General features: G+C 34.2%; 1 protein-coding gene across 3 annotated transcripts in view; it reads left to right on the forward strand.

The window, feature by feature from the left end:
• Nucleotides 1-18308, forward strand: part of MNS1 (meiosis specific nuclear structural 1) — a 70844-nt gene that overhangs the window by 41176 nt on the left and 11360 nt on the right. For all 3 annotated transcript variants that reach the window (XM_032864883.1, XM_032864881.1, XM_032864882.1), the window contains 5 exons: nt 2420-2547; nt 11041-11143; nt 13467-13696; nt 14683-14899; nt 15001-15108. In XM_032864883.1, the coding sequence (XP_032720774.1) occupies nt 2420-2547; nt 11041-11143; nt 13467-13696; nt 14683-14899; nt 15001-15108 (786 nt within the window). The remainder of the gene's footprint in view (nt 1-2419; nt 2548-11040; nt 11144-13466; nt 13697-14682; nt 14900-15000; nt 15109-18308) is intronic.

An 18308-nucleotide genomic window follows, 5' to 3' on the forward strand; every position in this document is an offset into this window, starting at 1 on the left:
TTGACCATGACGCAAGTGCCCATCAGCTGATTCCTGGACAGACCACATGTGTTCTATCTATACAGTGAGTATCATACCGACACAAAAGGGAATGAAGTTCCCATACATGCTGCAACATGGTTGAAACTTGAAAAAGTTACACTAAGTGAAAGAAGCCACACGTCAAAGATTGTATGATTTCATTTAAATGAAATATCTAGAATAGCAAATCCATAGAGACAAAAAGTAGATTAGTGGTTGCCAGAGGCTAGGAGGTAGGTGGACTGGTGAGTGACTGCTAACAGGTATGGAGTTTTTCTGGGGGGTGAGGAAACCATGCTGTAAAGTTAAAAACTTATACACACACATGCAAAATCCCGCACGTAGATGTTCATAGCAGCTTTATTCATAATTGCCCAAACTTGTAAGCTACTAAGATGTCCTTTAGTAGACGAATGGATCAATAATCCGGTCTATCGAATATTATTCTGTGCTAAAAGAAATGCACCATCAAGCCATGAAAAAGACATGGAGAAAACTTTCGTGTGTATTACTGAGTGAAGCCAACCTGAAAAGCCTTCAGACTGCGTGACTCCGAATGTATACCAACCTGGAAAAGGCGAAATTGTAGGGATTGTAAAGAGATCAGAGGATGTCAGGGATTTGGGGGAGGGAAGGATGAATAGGCAGGGTAGAGGATTTTTTAGGGCAGTGAAACTACTGTGTATGAGAACTCTAATAGTAGATACGTGTCCTTAAATGTTTCTCATACCCACAGAATATACCGCCAAGTTAAACCTACTGTAAACCATGTACTTTGGGTGATTGTGTTGATGTAGGTTAGTTGATTATAACAAATGTACCACTTGGTGGGGGATATTGATAGTGAGGCGGGGCTGTGTGTGTGTGTGTGTGTGTGTGCGCAGCAGGTATATGGAACTCTGTTAATTCTGCTGAGTTTTGCTGTGAACCCAAAACTGCTCCAAAAAATAGTCTGTTCAAAACAGTCCTGAAACTAGATAGTGATGATTGTTGTGCAACACTGTGAATATACTAAAAAACCACTGAGTTATGAATTGTGAAAGGTGAATTTATGCTATGGGAATTAAAGCTCAATTTTAAAATAAAGAACATATTCGAAGAACATTATATAAATGGGATCAGACAATCTATAACCTTTTGGGATTGGATTGTTTTCACTCAGCTTAATTCCTAGGAATTCATCCAGGTTATTGCTAGTGTCAATACTTGATTCCCTGTTGTTGCTGAGTGCTCTCCGTGGTATGGAGGTACCACAGGTTATCTGCCTAGTCACGTGTTGAGGTATGTCTTTTTCCAGTATTGGCTGTTTTGAATGAATCTGCTGTAGACATTTGAGTATAGGATCTTAAATAAACATAAGTTTTCATTTCTCTGGGCTAAATGCATGAGTGCAGTTATCAAGTCATATGGTAATTGCACGTTAGCTTGATAACAGACTACCAATTTACATTCCCACCCAGGAATAGGTGAGAAATGCAGTTTCTCACCAACATTCGCCTTGCCGCTATTTTTTATTTAAGCCATTCTAAAAGGTTTGTGGTGATCTATCATTTTAATTCGCATTTCCGGATGGCTAATGATGTTGAACATCTTCTCATGTGTTTATTCTTTCTAAATACAGAATTTAGTTAAGCCTCTAGATCTTTCTACCATTTTACAGGAGATACAAAAGAGAAGCAAGTTGAATGGTATCCTGGGGAAACAGTCAAATTTAGGATGTTTTGGGACATTCTACGGGCTACATATACTAATTTCGACAACAAATCAATGGTTTGAGGAAAGAAGTATGTATATGGGATGACGGTTACGGAATGAAAGAGACATAAGAGAAATAATAGCTAGATGCAATATGTGGCACTTGTTTGGATTTTCATTTGAAAAAGCAAACAAAAAGTATCTTTGAGACAATTGGGAGAACTTGAAAATGGACAAAGCATTAGACCTTACTAAGGAATTACTGTTTGGGCATGGTAAAGGCATGGTTGTTACATAAAATTAAATTCTTTTCAGATAGAAATCAACACTGAATTGTTTACATGGTAATGACATCTAGCCTATGTTTTAAAAGTCTAGCAGAAAAGAACAAAGGAAAAAATGAAATTGAAGTGGAAGAGTAGAGAAAGAAGATTGGAAAATTATGATAGTTATTGAAAGTGAGTGATGGCTAGCTGAGCGTATATTTTAATATTCTTCTTACTATTGATTAAAATTTTCCAGGGTAAAATGTTTGGAAAAACACTTACTGAAATAGTGTTTTGTATTTTAAAATAAAACACAGTGCTCGCTTCGGCAGCACATATACTAAAATAAAACACAAATGTTTGTTGCTCTGAAGCTTTGATGAAAAACATCTGATATGGTGGACAAATAACTGAAGTTACTTTAAAAAAAAATTCAGGCAGAAGAAAACAAAAGATTGAGGAAACTCCAGCTTGAACAAGAAGAAAAATTGGCTATGGAATTGGCGAAACTAAAACATCAAAGTCTAAAGGATGAAAAGATGAGGCAACAAGTAAGAGAAAACAGGTATCTTGGTTTTTATAAATGTCATTTATTTTGTCTTTGCCTTTAAACTTTTATCTAATGAAAAAAAATTTTTTTCTTTATGTCATTGCACTTTGTTAATATTTTGTCTGGAAATACTTATTGTTTTAAATGCTATGTATATTCATTTGGGAAAAGAAGTCGTATTCAAAGAAGTGAAATATTTAAGGTGAAAATAAATAGCAATTGTTTCTTTTTTTAAAATGACCTAAAAAATAGACTCATGAGGGGCACCTGAATGGCTCAGTCATCTAAGCATCTGACTTTGGCTCAGGTTATGATCTCGGGGTCCTGGTATACAGCCCCACATCGGACTCCCAGCTCAACAGGGAATCTACTTATCTCTGCTCATGCTTTCTCTTTCTTTCAAATAAATAGAATCTTTTTAAAAAATGATACATGAATCTTACTCTTAAGTGAAACCTTAGGGGATACATAATTTAATTTTCTACTCAGACATAAATTTTCTACAGTATTTCTGGAAAGTGGCTGGTTGGCTATGGCTCAATACCTCTAGTAATTGGGATAGAAAATTCTTTTTTAATTCAGGCCTCACTTTGAATAATCTTTTTTCCCATATTGTTTCAAAACTGATTTCCCTGTAACTTTCATGCATTTATTTCAGTTCTGCTCTCTGATGAAAATCACATTTAGTTCTTATTTAGGATATCCTTTCATATTTATGAATCCCCCAAATGTTTTCTTCTATAAGATAAATATCTTTCATTTGTTCCATATATAATATGATTTCAAGTTTCTTCACCATCCTGGTTTTTCTCTGTAGATGTAATTTACACAATTATTGTTCTAAAATATTGCCCTCATAATTGTGTATAATGTTGCAAGGTAGTACTTTCTAATAGTGGGACTGTTAACCACATTGTTCTAGAATATATTTCTTAATACTGCTTAGAATGGAATTGCTTTTTAGAAGCAGGCATGCCACACTGTTGACTAAAACTCAGGGCTAACTAAATGCTCATTCTATAGTTATATAGTCGAATGTATTAGAAATTTACTTTGATAATTGTTACGTATTATCTTAACTGCGCTGCACTTCTGTAGGATATTATATGACCTGTGGGTGAGCTTCAGGGATTTTGAGCTTCACTAAAGTATATTTATGTGTTTGACAAATGTACCTATTGTATTTTTTTGGGTCTATAACTTTGATCACATTCTTTAAGGATTACTAATATTTAAAGGTTTAAAATTGCCACTTATGTCTTCATATTATTCTAGTTGCAAAGTGTCTTTTTGGACATTAAGTCTCTAATCATTGTTAGCTGTTCCTCATGGGTTTATGTTGTCTGGAGATGAAATAACTATTTCATCATGTATTTGTCTAATTCACTGATCTAGAAATTAAATAGAGGAATTTTCTACCTCTAGCAATTTTTAGACAAGGTGTTGCAAATAAAGGCTTTCTCTGAGAACAGAATATCTGGAGAAAGTATAAAAGTAAGATCTGAGAGAGGAAGGAAACCAGAATGGTAAGCTTGGCATTTGTAGCTACACTTCCCCTGGAGGTTCTGCTGATTCCGAAAGGATGGCTGAGAGGTCAATAAGCATATTGCATATTGCAAGGTATCCAACATCATTTTACAAGTTTTATGCTTAAGATTTATACACTTTAGTGTATGTTTTACTTCACTAATACAGAATTCAATTAGATTTTATTAGATAGATACAGATGAAGAGATAATGTTAGTTAGTGGAAAATAGCCAGAATAAAGCACAGAGAGACAAAAGGATAGAAAGATAGAAAAGAAAACTTAAAAGAGGTAAGGTCTATGATGGAAAGTTCTAACGGATGTATAATTTTAGTTGTAGGAGTAGAAATAAAAGAGGATGATGCAGAAGCAGTATTTGAAAAGACACTGGCCAAGAATTTCCAAATATGATAAAGGAAATAAAGCCACAGGTTAAAACACAAAAAATGACGAAAATATACCTATACTCACCCTACTCAAACTTTTGAAAGGAAACAATAATGAGAATCACAAAAGCAGCCCCACAAAAGACGATTACCTTCAAAGGAGCAGCAATCAGAGTATGACTGAATTTGAAAGCCAACAGTGAAAATGAGAAGACCGTAGATTTAAAGGGCAAAGGAAAGTAGTGGCCCTTCTAGAATTCTGTATTTTGTGAAAATTTTCTTCAAACTTAAGGCAAAAGTCATTCAGTTGAGTACTTTTTCAAATAGAGTATGCTGTTTCTAAGCAGTGTCAAAACTTCTAAGAGTTTTTCACTTTATGCATAAGCCATGATAGAATTTTGACTGATGCAGAAATGGACCATTATTCTGATTAGTGTTTTCATCTGCTAATTGGCAGGTCTAAATTCAAGGAAATGTTTACTGTGGTACTCAAAATATATCCTAAGTTATTAAAAGTCATTTATATTAAGATTAAGCTCTTTAAATTAAAAGAAAGAATTAAAACCCAGGGTAAATTTTGAAAGGTCATTGAATTTTTTTTTAAAATAACTGAGTTTGAAAGTCACAAGATTATTTTGTTATTTGATTTTTGAACACATGATTTTTTTTTAATCCAAGAAAATATTTAAGACACTTTCTCACTGCTTTTAACTTGAAATGCCTTAACTCTCTATTTTTTAGAAGTCTTTTTTTTTTTTTTTTAAGATTTTTAAATTATTTATTTGACAGAGATCACAAGTAGGCAGAGAGAGAAGGGGAAGCAGGCTTCCTGCCCAGCAGAGAGTCCGATACAGGGCTCGATCCCAGGACCCTGAAACCATGATCTAAGCCAAAGGCAGAGGCTTAACCCAGTGAGCCACCCAGGTGCCCGAGAAGTCCTTTTTTTAATTAAAGCATGAATCAATTAATAATTACATATGTGATTAACAATTTTAGTCAATTATTTAAAATTATGATTAATTGTATAATTATAATTACACAATTTATAATTACATAATTGGCAACTGTACATTTATCACATTGTTAACACATTGTTTTATGAAAGAAATATCTCATGTATAATTTGTATTTAAGTTCAGCAAAAACTAGCTCAAAGAGAAGATAAGACATAGTCTTCCCTTATTAAATACATAACCCGTTCCTTGCTGATGCCAGTACAATTAAAACAATCAAAGGTTAATAGCAACCTAGTGAATGCTGAATCAAGAAAAAGAAATGGTAGCAAAGTTTGTGGTATTATTTGTTTTACTTGTCCTTGCTCCATCCCCTCCCAGCTCTGAGGCAGTCTAGAAGGCAGTGGTAGCTCATATTGTATCTATCGCTGGTTCTGGAGAGAGCAGAGCAGATCTTACTAGAAAATTGTTGTATATGTATGTTTAACCTACTTGGGAGCTCCCTGAAGGATTGGCACAAGATGCCTATCTCTATTTCACATAACTCCTAACTCAGGCCAGAAAAGCATATTGTATCTCTGATAATATGTATCAGAATATGTAAGGGATCCCTACAATTTAACAACAAAAGACAATGCAATTCAAAAATATGCGAAGTACTTAGAGATTTATTCAAAGAAGATAGACCGCGGACAATAAGCATATGAGAAAAACACTCAACATCCTTAGTCATTAGGGAAATTGCTAGGATAGCTATAATAAAAGTAATGGAAAATAAATGTTAGTGAACATGGAAACAAATTGGAACCCTTGGACATTGCTGGTAGGAATGTAAAATGGTGCAAGCACTGTGGAAAACAGTTCAGCGATTCTCAAAAAGTTAAATATACAATTACCATATGATTTAGTAATTCCAGGCCTTAGTGGGTACTTACAAGGACTGAAAACAGACTTAATCAGATATTTTTACACTAGTGTTAAAGGCAGCATTATTCATTATTCATAATAGCCAAAAGGTGGGAACAATACAAATGTCCATCAATAGCTGAAGAGATAAACTTTGATATAGATAATATCATTCAGTTTTGAAAAGGAATGAAGTTCTGATACCTGCTATAATATGGTTGAACCATAAAAGCAATATGTTAAGGAAGTAAGCCAGACATAAGAGGATAAATACTGTATAATTCCACTTATGTGAAATACCAGTACAGGTAAATTTATGGAGACAAAAAAGTAGTTAGACGTTACCAGGGGTTAGGGAAAGGGAAGAATGGGGAGTTATTTACTTAAATGAGTATAGCATTTCTATTTAGGATGATGAAAATTTCTGGAAAGAGTGATAGATGGTTGTAGAATATTGTGAATGTAATTAACACCACTGAATTGTATACTTAAAATAGTTAAAAATAGCAGATTTTTGTTTTGTGTATTTTACCACAATAAAAGTTATAGGATTAAAAAAAAAAAGCTTATGGGGTTTAGCTAAAACTGTTACTCAAGAGTCATTTATAATCTGAAATGACTACTAGAAATGAAGGCTCCTTCTGGAATTATTAGAAAATGAACAGCAAATTTCCATCTGGAATGATTACAAAAAGAATATAGAAGAACAATAAGAGCAGAAACAAATACATGAGAATGTAAACATAAAGTAGAATCAAAGCCAAGAATTGTGCCTTAAAAAGGCTAGTAAAATTGACAACCCCTGACAAGAATGATAAAGTATAACAGAGAATGCATGAATAACCAATTTTTTTTTTAGAATGGATGATAGGATATCACTATAGATCATACAAATATTTGCTAGATTATAGGATATTGTGAACAATTTGATACAAATATAGAAATTTAGATAAATTCATAAATAGAACATTTTACCAAACTGGCACAAGTTGTAACAGAAACCTAAAATGTTTCTATAACTTTTAGACTTTTATATCTATAATTAACCTTGTTCACAAAGAAACCTATGTGGTTAGGTGGTTGGTGAATTTTACCAAACACTCAAATAATAACACCAGTCTCACTTAGTTTTGCCAAATGGGAAAAGAGGGAACACTTCCCAATTGATTTTTAATCAGGTCAGTACCTGAATAGGATTAAAAATTATAGACTAATTTTTCTCTTGAATTTAGCTATTGTAATTAGAAATTAGTATCAAATCCAGTGGCAAGTGAGAAAGATATTATTACATCTGACTAAACTTTAACTTATCCTAGGGAATCTAAAGTGGATTTAACTAGAAAATCAATACATGCAATTCATCCCATTAACAGAATATAATAGAAAAACTATATGAGTGGAAAAAGCCAATTGATATAAATCAATTTAAAAAAATTTAAAAAAGGATTAGGAAATTAGGAATAAAATGGAGTTTACAGTAACATCATACTTAATGGCAAATGTTAAACACTTTATAAGAAGACAGGGATGCTTGCTATACTACCTTCAACTAATCTTTGTATGGACAAACTAGCCAGTGCAATAATGCAAGAAAAGTAAACGAAAGGTGTTAGGATTGGCAGTAAAGAAATAAAACTTTAATTATTCCTAGATGATATGACTGTGTATGTAGAAAATCCAAAAGAATCTATGTATAAATTATAAGTTCAGCAGTGTTTTGGATGTGAAGTCAATATTTGTATTTCCTCATTAATTGTATTTCTGTAGATTAACAATTAGAGAACAAAATTTTAAAAAATAATTTGTACAAGAGCATAAAAAATAAATACCTAATGAAAGAGGTATAAAACCTCAACACTGAGAGAAAACAAAAAATAAACCATTATTGTAATTTTTTTTTAAGTTTATTTATTTGAGAGAGAGAGAGAGAGAGAGAGCATGAAAGGGGAGAGGTGAGAGGGAGAAGCAGACTCCTGCTGAGCAGGGGCCCCCCCCCCCCCCGACCCCCAATGTGGGACTCCATCCATGGGATCCAGGATCATGACCGGAGCTGAAGGCAGTTGCTTAACCAACCCATTCACCCCCAAAATAAACCATTATTAATAGTTTTTAAAACCTAAATAATTGGAAGGATATACCAGTTTAACTGAATTAAAAACTCAGTATTGGGAACATGTCAATACTCTTCAAATTGATTCATATAGTCCTATTCAGAATCTCAGCCAGTATTGTTTATAGTGACACTTGAAGAGCTTATTCTAAAATGTATATAGAAATGCAAAAGTACCAAGAATAGCTAAGATGATCTTTAAGAAGACCAAAATTGGAGACTTATTCTCTAGGATGTGAAAAATTATAAAGCTACAGTAATTATAATATTCTGTGGTTTTAGCACAGAATAAACAAATGGATCAATGGAATGGAATGGAGCCGATCTTCTCACCCAGAAAATTTAAACCCTGATGGCCTAAGGCATCCTTTATCTGTAGTGAATTAACTAACCTCCTATCAATATAAAACAATACCAACTATATACTGTCTATGAGAAAATTAAAATATAGTTACTCAGTCTTCCATGGGGCTAATTTCCCTTAGGGAACCCCAGCTGAGGAAGGATGGGATATATTCAACAATGGATCCATGCATAGATGTACACTTGAATTTTATGACATTGCAGAGAACTCTCACTGTTCTGGTACTGCAGAGCAATCAGAAATGGACAGTTTTATACAATGGTACTGGATCAATTCAGTAGCCATATGTACAAAAATGAACTTGATTTTCACCTCACACTACACACAAAAATCAATTCTTGAGTGATTGTAGTCTAAAAGTCAATGGTGAAACAAAGTTTTGAGAGACTAATATAAGAAAATGCCTTTATGTCTGTGCAGTAGGCAACATTTCTTAAAACATGACACAGAAGTCATGGACAATGAAGAAAAAGATTGGTGAATTAGAATACTTCTCTTCATCTAAAGAAACTGTGAGAGTAAGTACAGACTGGAATGATACACTTGCAATGCATATAAGCAACAAAAGACTTGTATCAAGAATATATAAAGAACTTTTATGCAGCAGTAAGAAGTAGACAATTTAGACTAAAAACAGGCAAAAAAATATTGAACAAAAACTTCACAGATGATGTAGGAATGACTCAAACTTATGGAAAGGTCCCAGTTTTAGGAAAACAAAACCCTAATGATATATTACACACCCACAAGACTGGTTAAAGCGAAAAAGAATGACAAGACTAAAAGAGTGTTACTAGGATGTGTAGCAGTGTAAGCACTAGGAGTATGAAGCCTTGCAAAGCATTAGAAAGCTGGCATTTTCTACCGCATTGGAACACAGCCTACCCTGTGACTCAGATATTTCACTCCTAGGTAAATATCCAATAGAAATGTGTGTACTTGTCCTTCAAACGAAGGTCACTTATTTGCATGTTAGTTTTTGGAATTTGATGGACTTTGTTTCAGAGAGGTAATTTTATAAATTGTGATTGGGTTCATACGTTGGTTTACAGATACTAATACCTAACTCCAACAAAACCCATATAAATATATTGCAGTCTATTAGAGTAAAATATGTAGATTAACCTAGAAACTTAATCCTCATTTAAATTATTATTTTTTATGAAAGAAAGCGATCTTGTGTCATGTACATTTATACCTACAACAGTAAGGGCAAGAAGGACACATCACAACACCAAGAATAGCTTACCCATGAGGACTGTGTCTTTGGAGGTATAGGGTACTTATAAGTTTATAATTAGGTTTATAATTAGGTGAGTGCCTCTGTTCTAGAAAGAATTATGATGTGTTTGGGGCACCTGGGTGGCTCAGTTGGTTAAGCATCCAACTCAGCTCAGGCCATGATCTCAGGGTTGTGAGAGCAAGCCCTGCATTGGGCTCCAGGCTCAATGCGGAGTCTGCTTCAGACTCTCTGTCCCTTTGTCTCCCCACAACTCTCTCATTCTAAAATAAATAATAAATCTTTTTAAAAAAAGAATTAATCTAAGTAACATCTAAGGACCCTTCCAACTCAGAATTCTCATGTTCAGAATTCTGGCACATTGAGAAGTTATATATGGCATATTGTTTTCCACCAAAGCTAGGGAAAGAATTCATTCAAAAGCAGTTTAGAGATTATCTGAGGGCAATCCTCATTTTTAACAGATAAGCAAACAAGCCCAGAGAATTGAAGCAAACTTGCCCATGGTCATTCCTCTTCATCATCGTTATCAAAAAATAGTTACCGTTCGTAGAATGTTTACTGTGTAACAGGTACTTTACTAAGCTTTTTATACATATTAACTAATTCCCATAGCTAACCCTTCTACAGGTAACAAAACCAAAGTATAAAATTTAAGTAATTTGCTTTAAAGCATTCCACTATAGTTCTTTTAGCTCAATAGCATTAGTGGCTGGACAGAAGTTTTAACCAATATCGATAAACCATCTTCTCTGAGTCACTCTGGCAAAAGGATTTTTAGTGATGATTATTGGAAATAAAAGGGTTGTTTTGTCTAGAAAATTAATTATAATGCCTCACTTCGTATGTATTCTGAGTTTTCTTTGGGTGAAGGGAGGAAAGGATATTGTTTTCAAGGTATTTAATAATATAAATATCTTTTACATTTAGAAAAAAAGTTCTTTTAAACTTCAGATCTAGATTTCTAAAATAGGAAGAAATACGGTCCTCAACTTTATATTTCTGTCTTTTTTTTTTGAACAGTATTGAGCTCAGAGAATTGGAGAAAAAACTAAAAGCTGCTTACATGAATAAAGAAAGGGCAGCCCAGATTGCAGAGAAGGATGCCATTAAATATGAGCAAATGGTAATCATGTTTCTGGTCATTATGTTTTCTGTATTTTTAGCTTCATTTAGGAAACCAAAAATAGACCAATTTTGTGAAAATTGTTATATACGATAAGGAATTTACACTGCTAGTTTTCTTAAATACTTTTATACTTTTCAGATCCTTAAGGTACAGGAACTCCTAGATTTAATAGTGAGCCTTGTTTAATTTAATATTAGAACCTTTCAGAGACACAAAGAATGAGATTACTGTTTAGAATGAATAGTTATACTCAGTCTGAGCATTCCTATGGTCTCTTACTGATTATTCTTTGACAAATCAATATAGTACAAATTGTTAGTGTGATCAATATATTTTAGAATGTTATTAAATTTTGTATGTGTTAAATGTTTTAAAAATTAAAGTGTTTTATAATTTTAGGCAGGAAACGTGCCTGTTTTTTAAGTAGCTCCCTCTTCTTTTTCTATTTTTATCCTCTTTTCTAACTCCTGACATACTGCCAAGTTAGGGCAAGAGTTATTCTTGGGCAAAGGAATTTCAGACACGCTTACCAGTGGTGTTATACAGTAAATGTAGAATAGGGTTTATTGAGTGAATACTTCCAAGCAGGGTGCACACCATCATTTGAGCCCTTAGAAAAGCTAGATGGTAGATGAAGAGGTCTGACTGTTGATTACATGGTCTTGTAAGTTCCTTCCGCTCATTTCTCTATTATGTAGAGCATTTTGGTGGTAGAGTTCCTTCTCTCCTAGATCCCTTTCAGAGATGTTACACAACTATTAAAGAGAAGAGGTAGGGTAAATGTTCTGGCTTTTAAAGTTGTTCTGAATATATTTTAGGTTAAAAAGAAAAAAAGCTGCAGAAAAATCAAGTTGGAGAATAATACATACCACAGAACATTTTTTTAAACCTGTATGTGTACATCAGCCATGTGTAGATCTCAACACACATACACGTTCACATACACATACAATTAGAGGAATAATATCAAAATACTTAACCAGCGCCGTGTGATAGAGTCATCTAGTACGATGAGATGCTGGCCCCAGCAATCTGTGCGTGCCTGTGTTGGTGTGGGAGAAGTCGGAGCTTTGCACGGCAGGCTATTGACTGGCATCGCTTGTGGTGAGACAGGTTGTAGGAGAGCACGAGACTTCATTTCCTTAGCCACGTAGTTCTTTTCTAAGCTTGCAGAAATAAAGTAGGACATAAACCATGTAATCTTTGGCTAGTAGTTTGCAGTTTTGCCCCAATACTTGAGGTTTCTCAAAGCAACTGTACATTTTAATCTGACTCCTTAAAGAATTTTCGCAATAAAATTGGTTCATAAAGATTAAACTCAAATAGTCCTAGAACTTGATTATGTGTATGGCACCTACAGCAATGTGTACATAAATGTTTTTATCATTTCACATTTTTTTAAAGAACCTAGTACAGCATGTGATAAGAAAATAGAAGCAAAGAAAGAGTTTTGGTCAAGTCCTGTTAATAGTGTATTTGGTGTGCAGGCATCGTTGGATCAGGAATAGCATTCAGCATTCATACTTTAATCTGTTTCTTCTTGTCTGTTTGATGCTATTAACCATTCTAGTGTTTGGATTGTGATCATAATGGTAAAAGGTAACAAAAATTGCCTCAATATATTTAATTTACAATTTATTTGGTTACTGATTTCAAAATGCTCAAAACCAATAAGGGGTTTAACCTAGTTAAGAAGCAAGATTGTCTCCAACTCAGAGGGAATGGTCTTGAGCGAGTGAATTAAAAGCTACAGAAAACAGACACAGTAATATATAAGGCTCTTCTAAGTTAAAGTGATTATAAAGGGCATTTAATAAATGAGAGATGATGGACTTCAAAGGCCAGAGGCAAGAAGGAAAGTTTAGGCTGGGAAAAAAATAAGAGTTGCTCAGAGCTATTTAATAGCAGACCTCTATGAAAAAGAGTACCAACCTTGTTGTAAATGCACCTGATACACAATGACGTTAAGAATTGCCTGTATCAGCTTTTAAATAAAAGAAAAAGAGGACTGCTGCTTTTTAAACATAGTATTGATATGGTACTTCTAATTTTATTTGCTGTTTTTCAAATGTGGAGTTACTAGTTATCCTTTTCCTGTATTTCCTTGAGACCTACTTGAAGGAATGGGAAAGCCAGTTTAAGGTTTGACTCATCATTCAAACCGTTCAGATGACAGTAACTTCCCTTAGCTTTTTATTTTGACAGATGAAAATGTTTTATGCAGTAGGCTTTAAAATATTCCATTACATCTGTTTTGAAATATTCTATCATACTGTGCTCACATTTGAAAACGGAAAGATGAATCTTGTTTTAATAACAGAAACGTGATGCTGAAATAGCCAAAACCATGATGGAGGAACACGAGAGAGCAGTAAAGGAAGAGAGTGCTGCAGAAGACAAACGGAATAAAGTAAAAGCACAGTATTATCTTGACTTAGAGAAACAACTTGAAGAACAAGAGAAGAAAAAGCAGGAAGCATATGAGCAGTTACTAAAAGAGAAACTCATGATTGATGAAATTGTTAGGAAAATCTATGAAGAAGATCAATTGTAAGTTTATCCCAGCTTTTTTCCATGTCTAAACACTGAGATTTGATTGATCTTAAGCTTGTTTTGAAGACATAAAGCAACTGAACAGTGCCTAGTGCATAGTAAGTCCTCAGTAAATGTTATAATCCTATAAACTAGAACTCTTGTTTATCTTTGTAAGCATGACAATTACCTGATAACAAATGCTTATTAAGTAACAAAATGATTAAACCTTTGTTTTTCTTAAATATGCACATATCGTTTCAGAGGACTTGTATTCTGATCATTTCTTGGCTAGACAGTGGAAGTGTAGGTTGTTGGCCTTTCTGAAGTGAGATGCATAAAACTTCATTAATAATTTAGAGGAGAGGGGGCGCCTGGGTGGCTCAGTGGGTTAAGGCCTCTGCCTTCGGCTCAGGTCATGATCCCAGGGTCCTGGGATCGAGCCCCCCATCGGGCTCTCTGCTAGGCAGGGAGCCTTCATCCCTTCCTCTCTCTCTGCCTCTCTGCCTACTTGTGATCTCTCTCTCTTTGTCAAATAAATAAATAAAATCTTAAAAAAAATAGTTTAGAGGAGAGGTATAAGTAGTATTTTACTCAGAAGATTCATACCTGTCATTATATTTAGTGGTACACAGTGGATACTCAAAATGGTCATGGTATTAATGAATGAAGAAACTGTAAGTAGAAAAGCTGTGAGGCGCCTAGCTGGGGTCTGTCATTTAAGCATCTGACTCTTGATTTTGGTTCAGGTCATGATCCTCAGGGTTGTGAGACTGACCCCATGTCAAGCTCCAGGCTCAGTGGGGAGTCTGCTTGAGATTCTCCTCCCTCTGTCCCTTGCCCTGCTTATGTGCGCGCGCGCTCTCTCTCTCTCTCTCAAATAAATAAGTAGGTAAGTAAATAGAAAAGCTGTTTTTGCCCATGTTATTATCAACTGAAGGAAATGACGCATTTTTCAATATTATTTCTATTACTATAAAACTATACTCATTATTGCTTTTTAGGGAAAGACAGCAAAAGTTAGAAAAAATGAATGTAACTCGAAAGTATATAGAAGAGTTTCAGAAAGAGCAGGCTCTCTGGAGAAAGAAGAAACGTGAGGAGATGGAAGAAGAAAACAGAAAAATCATAGAATTCGCCAACATGCAGCAACAAAGAGAAGAAGATCGGATGGCAAAAGTTCAAGAAAATGAAGAGAAAAGGCTACAGCTTCAGAACACGGTACTAAAATAGCCACTTCTTTAACACTAGGGAAATTCTGAAATACTTGTTATAGAATTTGTTTCCTATTAACGTTTGTGTGTTTCTTTAAAATTTAATAGTTGGCTCAGAAATTGGAAGAAATGCTGCGGCAACGTGAAGATTTGGAACAAGTGCGACAAGAATTATACGAGGAAGAGCAAGCTGAAATACATAGGATGAAACTAAGAGTAAGTTTTGGAAATGGAAGGAATGATTAACATAGAGAAGCGTATCACTTTGAGATGAAGCAGTAGAAAAATGGTAGATCTAAACCCAACTATATTGGTAATTATATTATGTGTAAATAGTATAAACACTAAAATGAGGGGCGCCCGGGTGGCTCAGTGGGTTAAGCGTCTGTCTTCAGCTCGGGTCATGATCTCCAAGCCCTGGGATTGAGCTCTGTATCAGGCTCTCTGTTCCCTGCTTCTCCCTCTCCTTCTGCTCCTTCCCTTGCTTATGCTCTCTCTCTCCCTCTCTGTCTCCTTTTCTCTGTGAGATAAGTAAATAAAAGCTCTTAATACAAAACAAAACATCACTAAAATTAGGAGAAGAATTTTCAGGCTGGATAAAAAAGCTAGTCGTAGGCAGCAGTTAACAGCGTAAAAGGTGTGATTCAGCTGTCTGCCCTGTAAGAAACACAATTTAAATACGAAGACATATAGTTTAAAAACAGAAGGATGGGGAGAGAGATACTAAACACTAATCAAAAGCAAGTTAGGGTGGAAATCATGATGCCAATAGGATAAATTCATCTAGAGGCTGTAACAGCCCTAAAGGTGGATGAGCCTAAATAAAGCTTCAAAATGGATGAAATAAAACTGAAAGGAAAAGAGACAAATCTATAATTATAGTTGAAGATTTTCAGTATTCCTTCTCATTAGTATATAGAATAGTCCGAAAACCACAGAAACAGTGTTGAATAATATCGTATCCTGACCTCAAGTCAGGATGACGTGCCAGTTTTCTAATTGAGTTGTTAGTTTATTGTAGAGTTTTGAGAGTTCTTTATGTTATTCTAGATACTAGTCCTTTGTCAGGTTTGTAGGTTTACAGATTTTCTCTTAATCTGTAGTTCGTCTTTTCAAAATCTTCTTAACAGGGTCTTTCTCCAAGCAAATGTTTTCGGTTTCTATGAGGTCCAGTTCACCAATTTCAATTTTTATAGATCATAATTTGACATCAATTCTAGGAAGTTTTTGCCTAAATCCTGACAAATTTTTCTTTCTAAAACTTTTTACTCTTACATTTGTATCTGTGATCTGCTTTCAGTTAGTATTTCTTATAGGGTATGAAACTTAGGTCATGGTTTTTGCTTTTAGATGTTCCGTTGCCCTTACCAATTGTTGAAAAGATTTTCTATCCTACATCAAATTGCTTTTGGAACTTTATTGAAACAGTTAAGTATATTTGTATGGGTCTGTTTTTGGGACCTCTGTTTTGCTCTTTTCATCTATGTATCTATCCCTCCACCAATTCCACACAGAATTGATTATGGTAGCTGTAGTCTTCAAATTTACTTTAGCCTTTCCATATATATTTTAGAATAATCTTATCTCTATCTACAAAAACAGCCTTCTGGGATTTTTTTTTTTTTTTAAGATATTATTTATTTGACAGACACAGATCACAAGCAGGCAGAGAGGTAGGCAGAGAGAGAGGAAGAGAAGCAGGTTCCCTGCTGAGCAAAGAGCCCGACGTGGGGCTCAATCCCAGGACCCTGGGACCATGACCTGAGCCAAAGGCAGAGGCGTTAACCCACTGAGCCACCCAGGTGCCCCAGCCTTGCATTAAATCTGAGTATCAATTTGGGGAGAATTGACATGTTCACTATGTTGAGTTTACCAGTCCATGAACATAGTATGATTCCCATTTATTTACATCATCTTTGAATAGTTTCCTTGGTGTTTTATAGTTTTCAGTATATAAATCCTGTATGTGCTTTATAGATTTATATTTAAATATTTCTTTTTTTTTGAGCAATTATAAATGGAATTTAATTGCAGTATCCATGGACTCATTATTAGTGAATTAACTTTATATTTATCTTGTATCTCATAACCTTCCCGTATTCACTTAGTAACTTGTAGGAGTTGTTTTTTTTTCCCCTCCATAACCAGTCATGTTTTCTGAGAGTAGGGAGTCTTCTTTTTTTCTTATCTTTATCTTTTTAATTTCCTTTTCTTGCTTTATTGTACTAATTGAAACTTCTAGCATTGTCTATCACTATGTTGAACAAGAGTGATGAGATAGACGTCAACTCTCTTTGTTGCCTATTTAAGGGGAAAGCTTGCTGTTAACTGTACTTTGTTTTGTACATAGATGTTCTTTATTAACTTAAGAAAGTTCTCTTCTATCCCTATTTTTCTGAAGGTTTTTATCATGAAGGTTTCAAATGCTTTTTCTACATTTATAGATAAGATCATGTGCTTTTTCTTCTCTATCCTGGTGGATTACATTGATTTTTTTTTGAATACTGAAACAGTCTTCATTCACTAGAATAAATCCCACTGGTATATAATTCTTTTAATGTATGTCTGGATTCTGTTTTCTGATATTATGCTAAGGATTTTTTCATCCATATTTATGAGGAATATTGGTTTTTAGTTTTCTGTTTTTATACTGGTGTCAGGATAATACAATATTCATAAAATAAAAAGTGAAGTTTTCCCTCCTCTCCTGTCTTCTGGAAGATTGTATAAAATTGGTTTTAATTCTTCATTAAACATTTGGTAGACTTTTCCAATGAAACCATCTGGCCCCGGAGTTTTATTTTTTGAGTTTTAAATTATTAATTCAATGTACTTAATAGTTATAGGGCAATTCACATGATCTTATTTCATAATTGGTTAGTATTAATGACTTGTGTTTAAGGAAGTTATCCATTTTATCTAAGTTGTCAAACTTGTTTGTGTAGAATTGTTCATACAAATCCCTTATTATCCTTTGGATGTCCTTAATATCCTTTCTGATATTGGTAATGTTTTTCTATTTTTGGTCACTCTTGCTTTTGGTTTTTCAAGTTTACTGACTTTTAATATCAGCTTTCATGACGTATAACTAACATATACACTTGTAAGATATTTAAAGTATACATTATATGGTGATTTGATAAATATTTACATTGGGAAATGATTCTCTCCATCTACTTAATTAGTATCTATCATCTCATATGTTTATCTTTGTGATGAGAGCATTTAAATTCTACTCTTGGCAAATTGTTATACAATACAGTGTTATTTAACTATAGTCACTATGTTTTACATTAGATCCTCAGACCTTATCCATCTTATAGCTGAGCTCTGTACCCTTTTACCAACCTCTGCCTATTTTCCCTGCCCTCCAGCTTATTATTTTCTGTCTTATTATATACAAAAATTAACTGAAA

This window comes from Lontra canadensis, unplaced genomic scaffold, assembly GCF_010015895.1.
Source record: "Lontra canadensis isolate GAN:19392208 unplaced genomic scaffold, GSC_riverotter_1.0 scaffold28, whole genome shotgun sequence".
Taxonomy (NCBI): Eukaryota; Metazoa; Chordata; class Mammalia; order Carnivora; family Mustelidae; genus Lontra; species Lontra canadensis.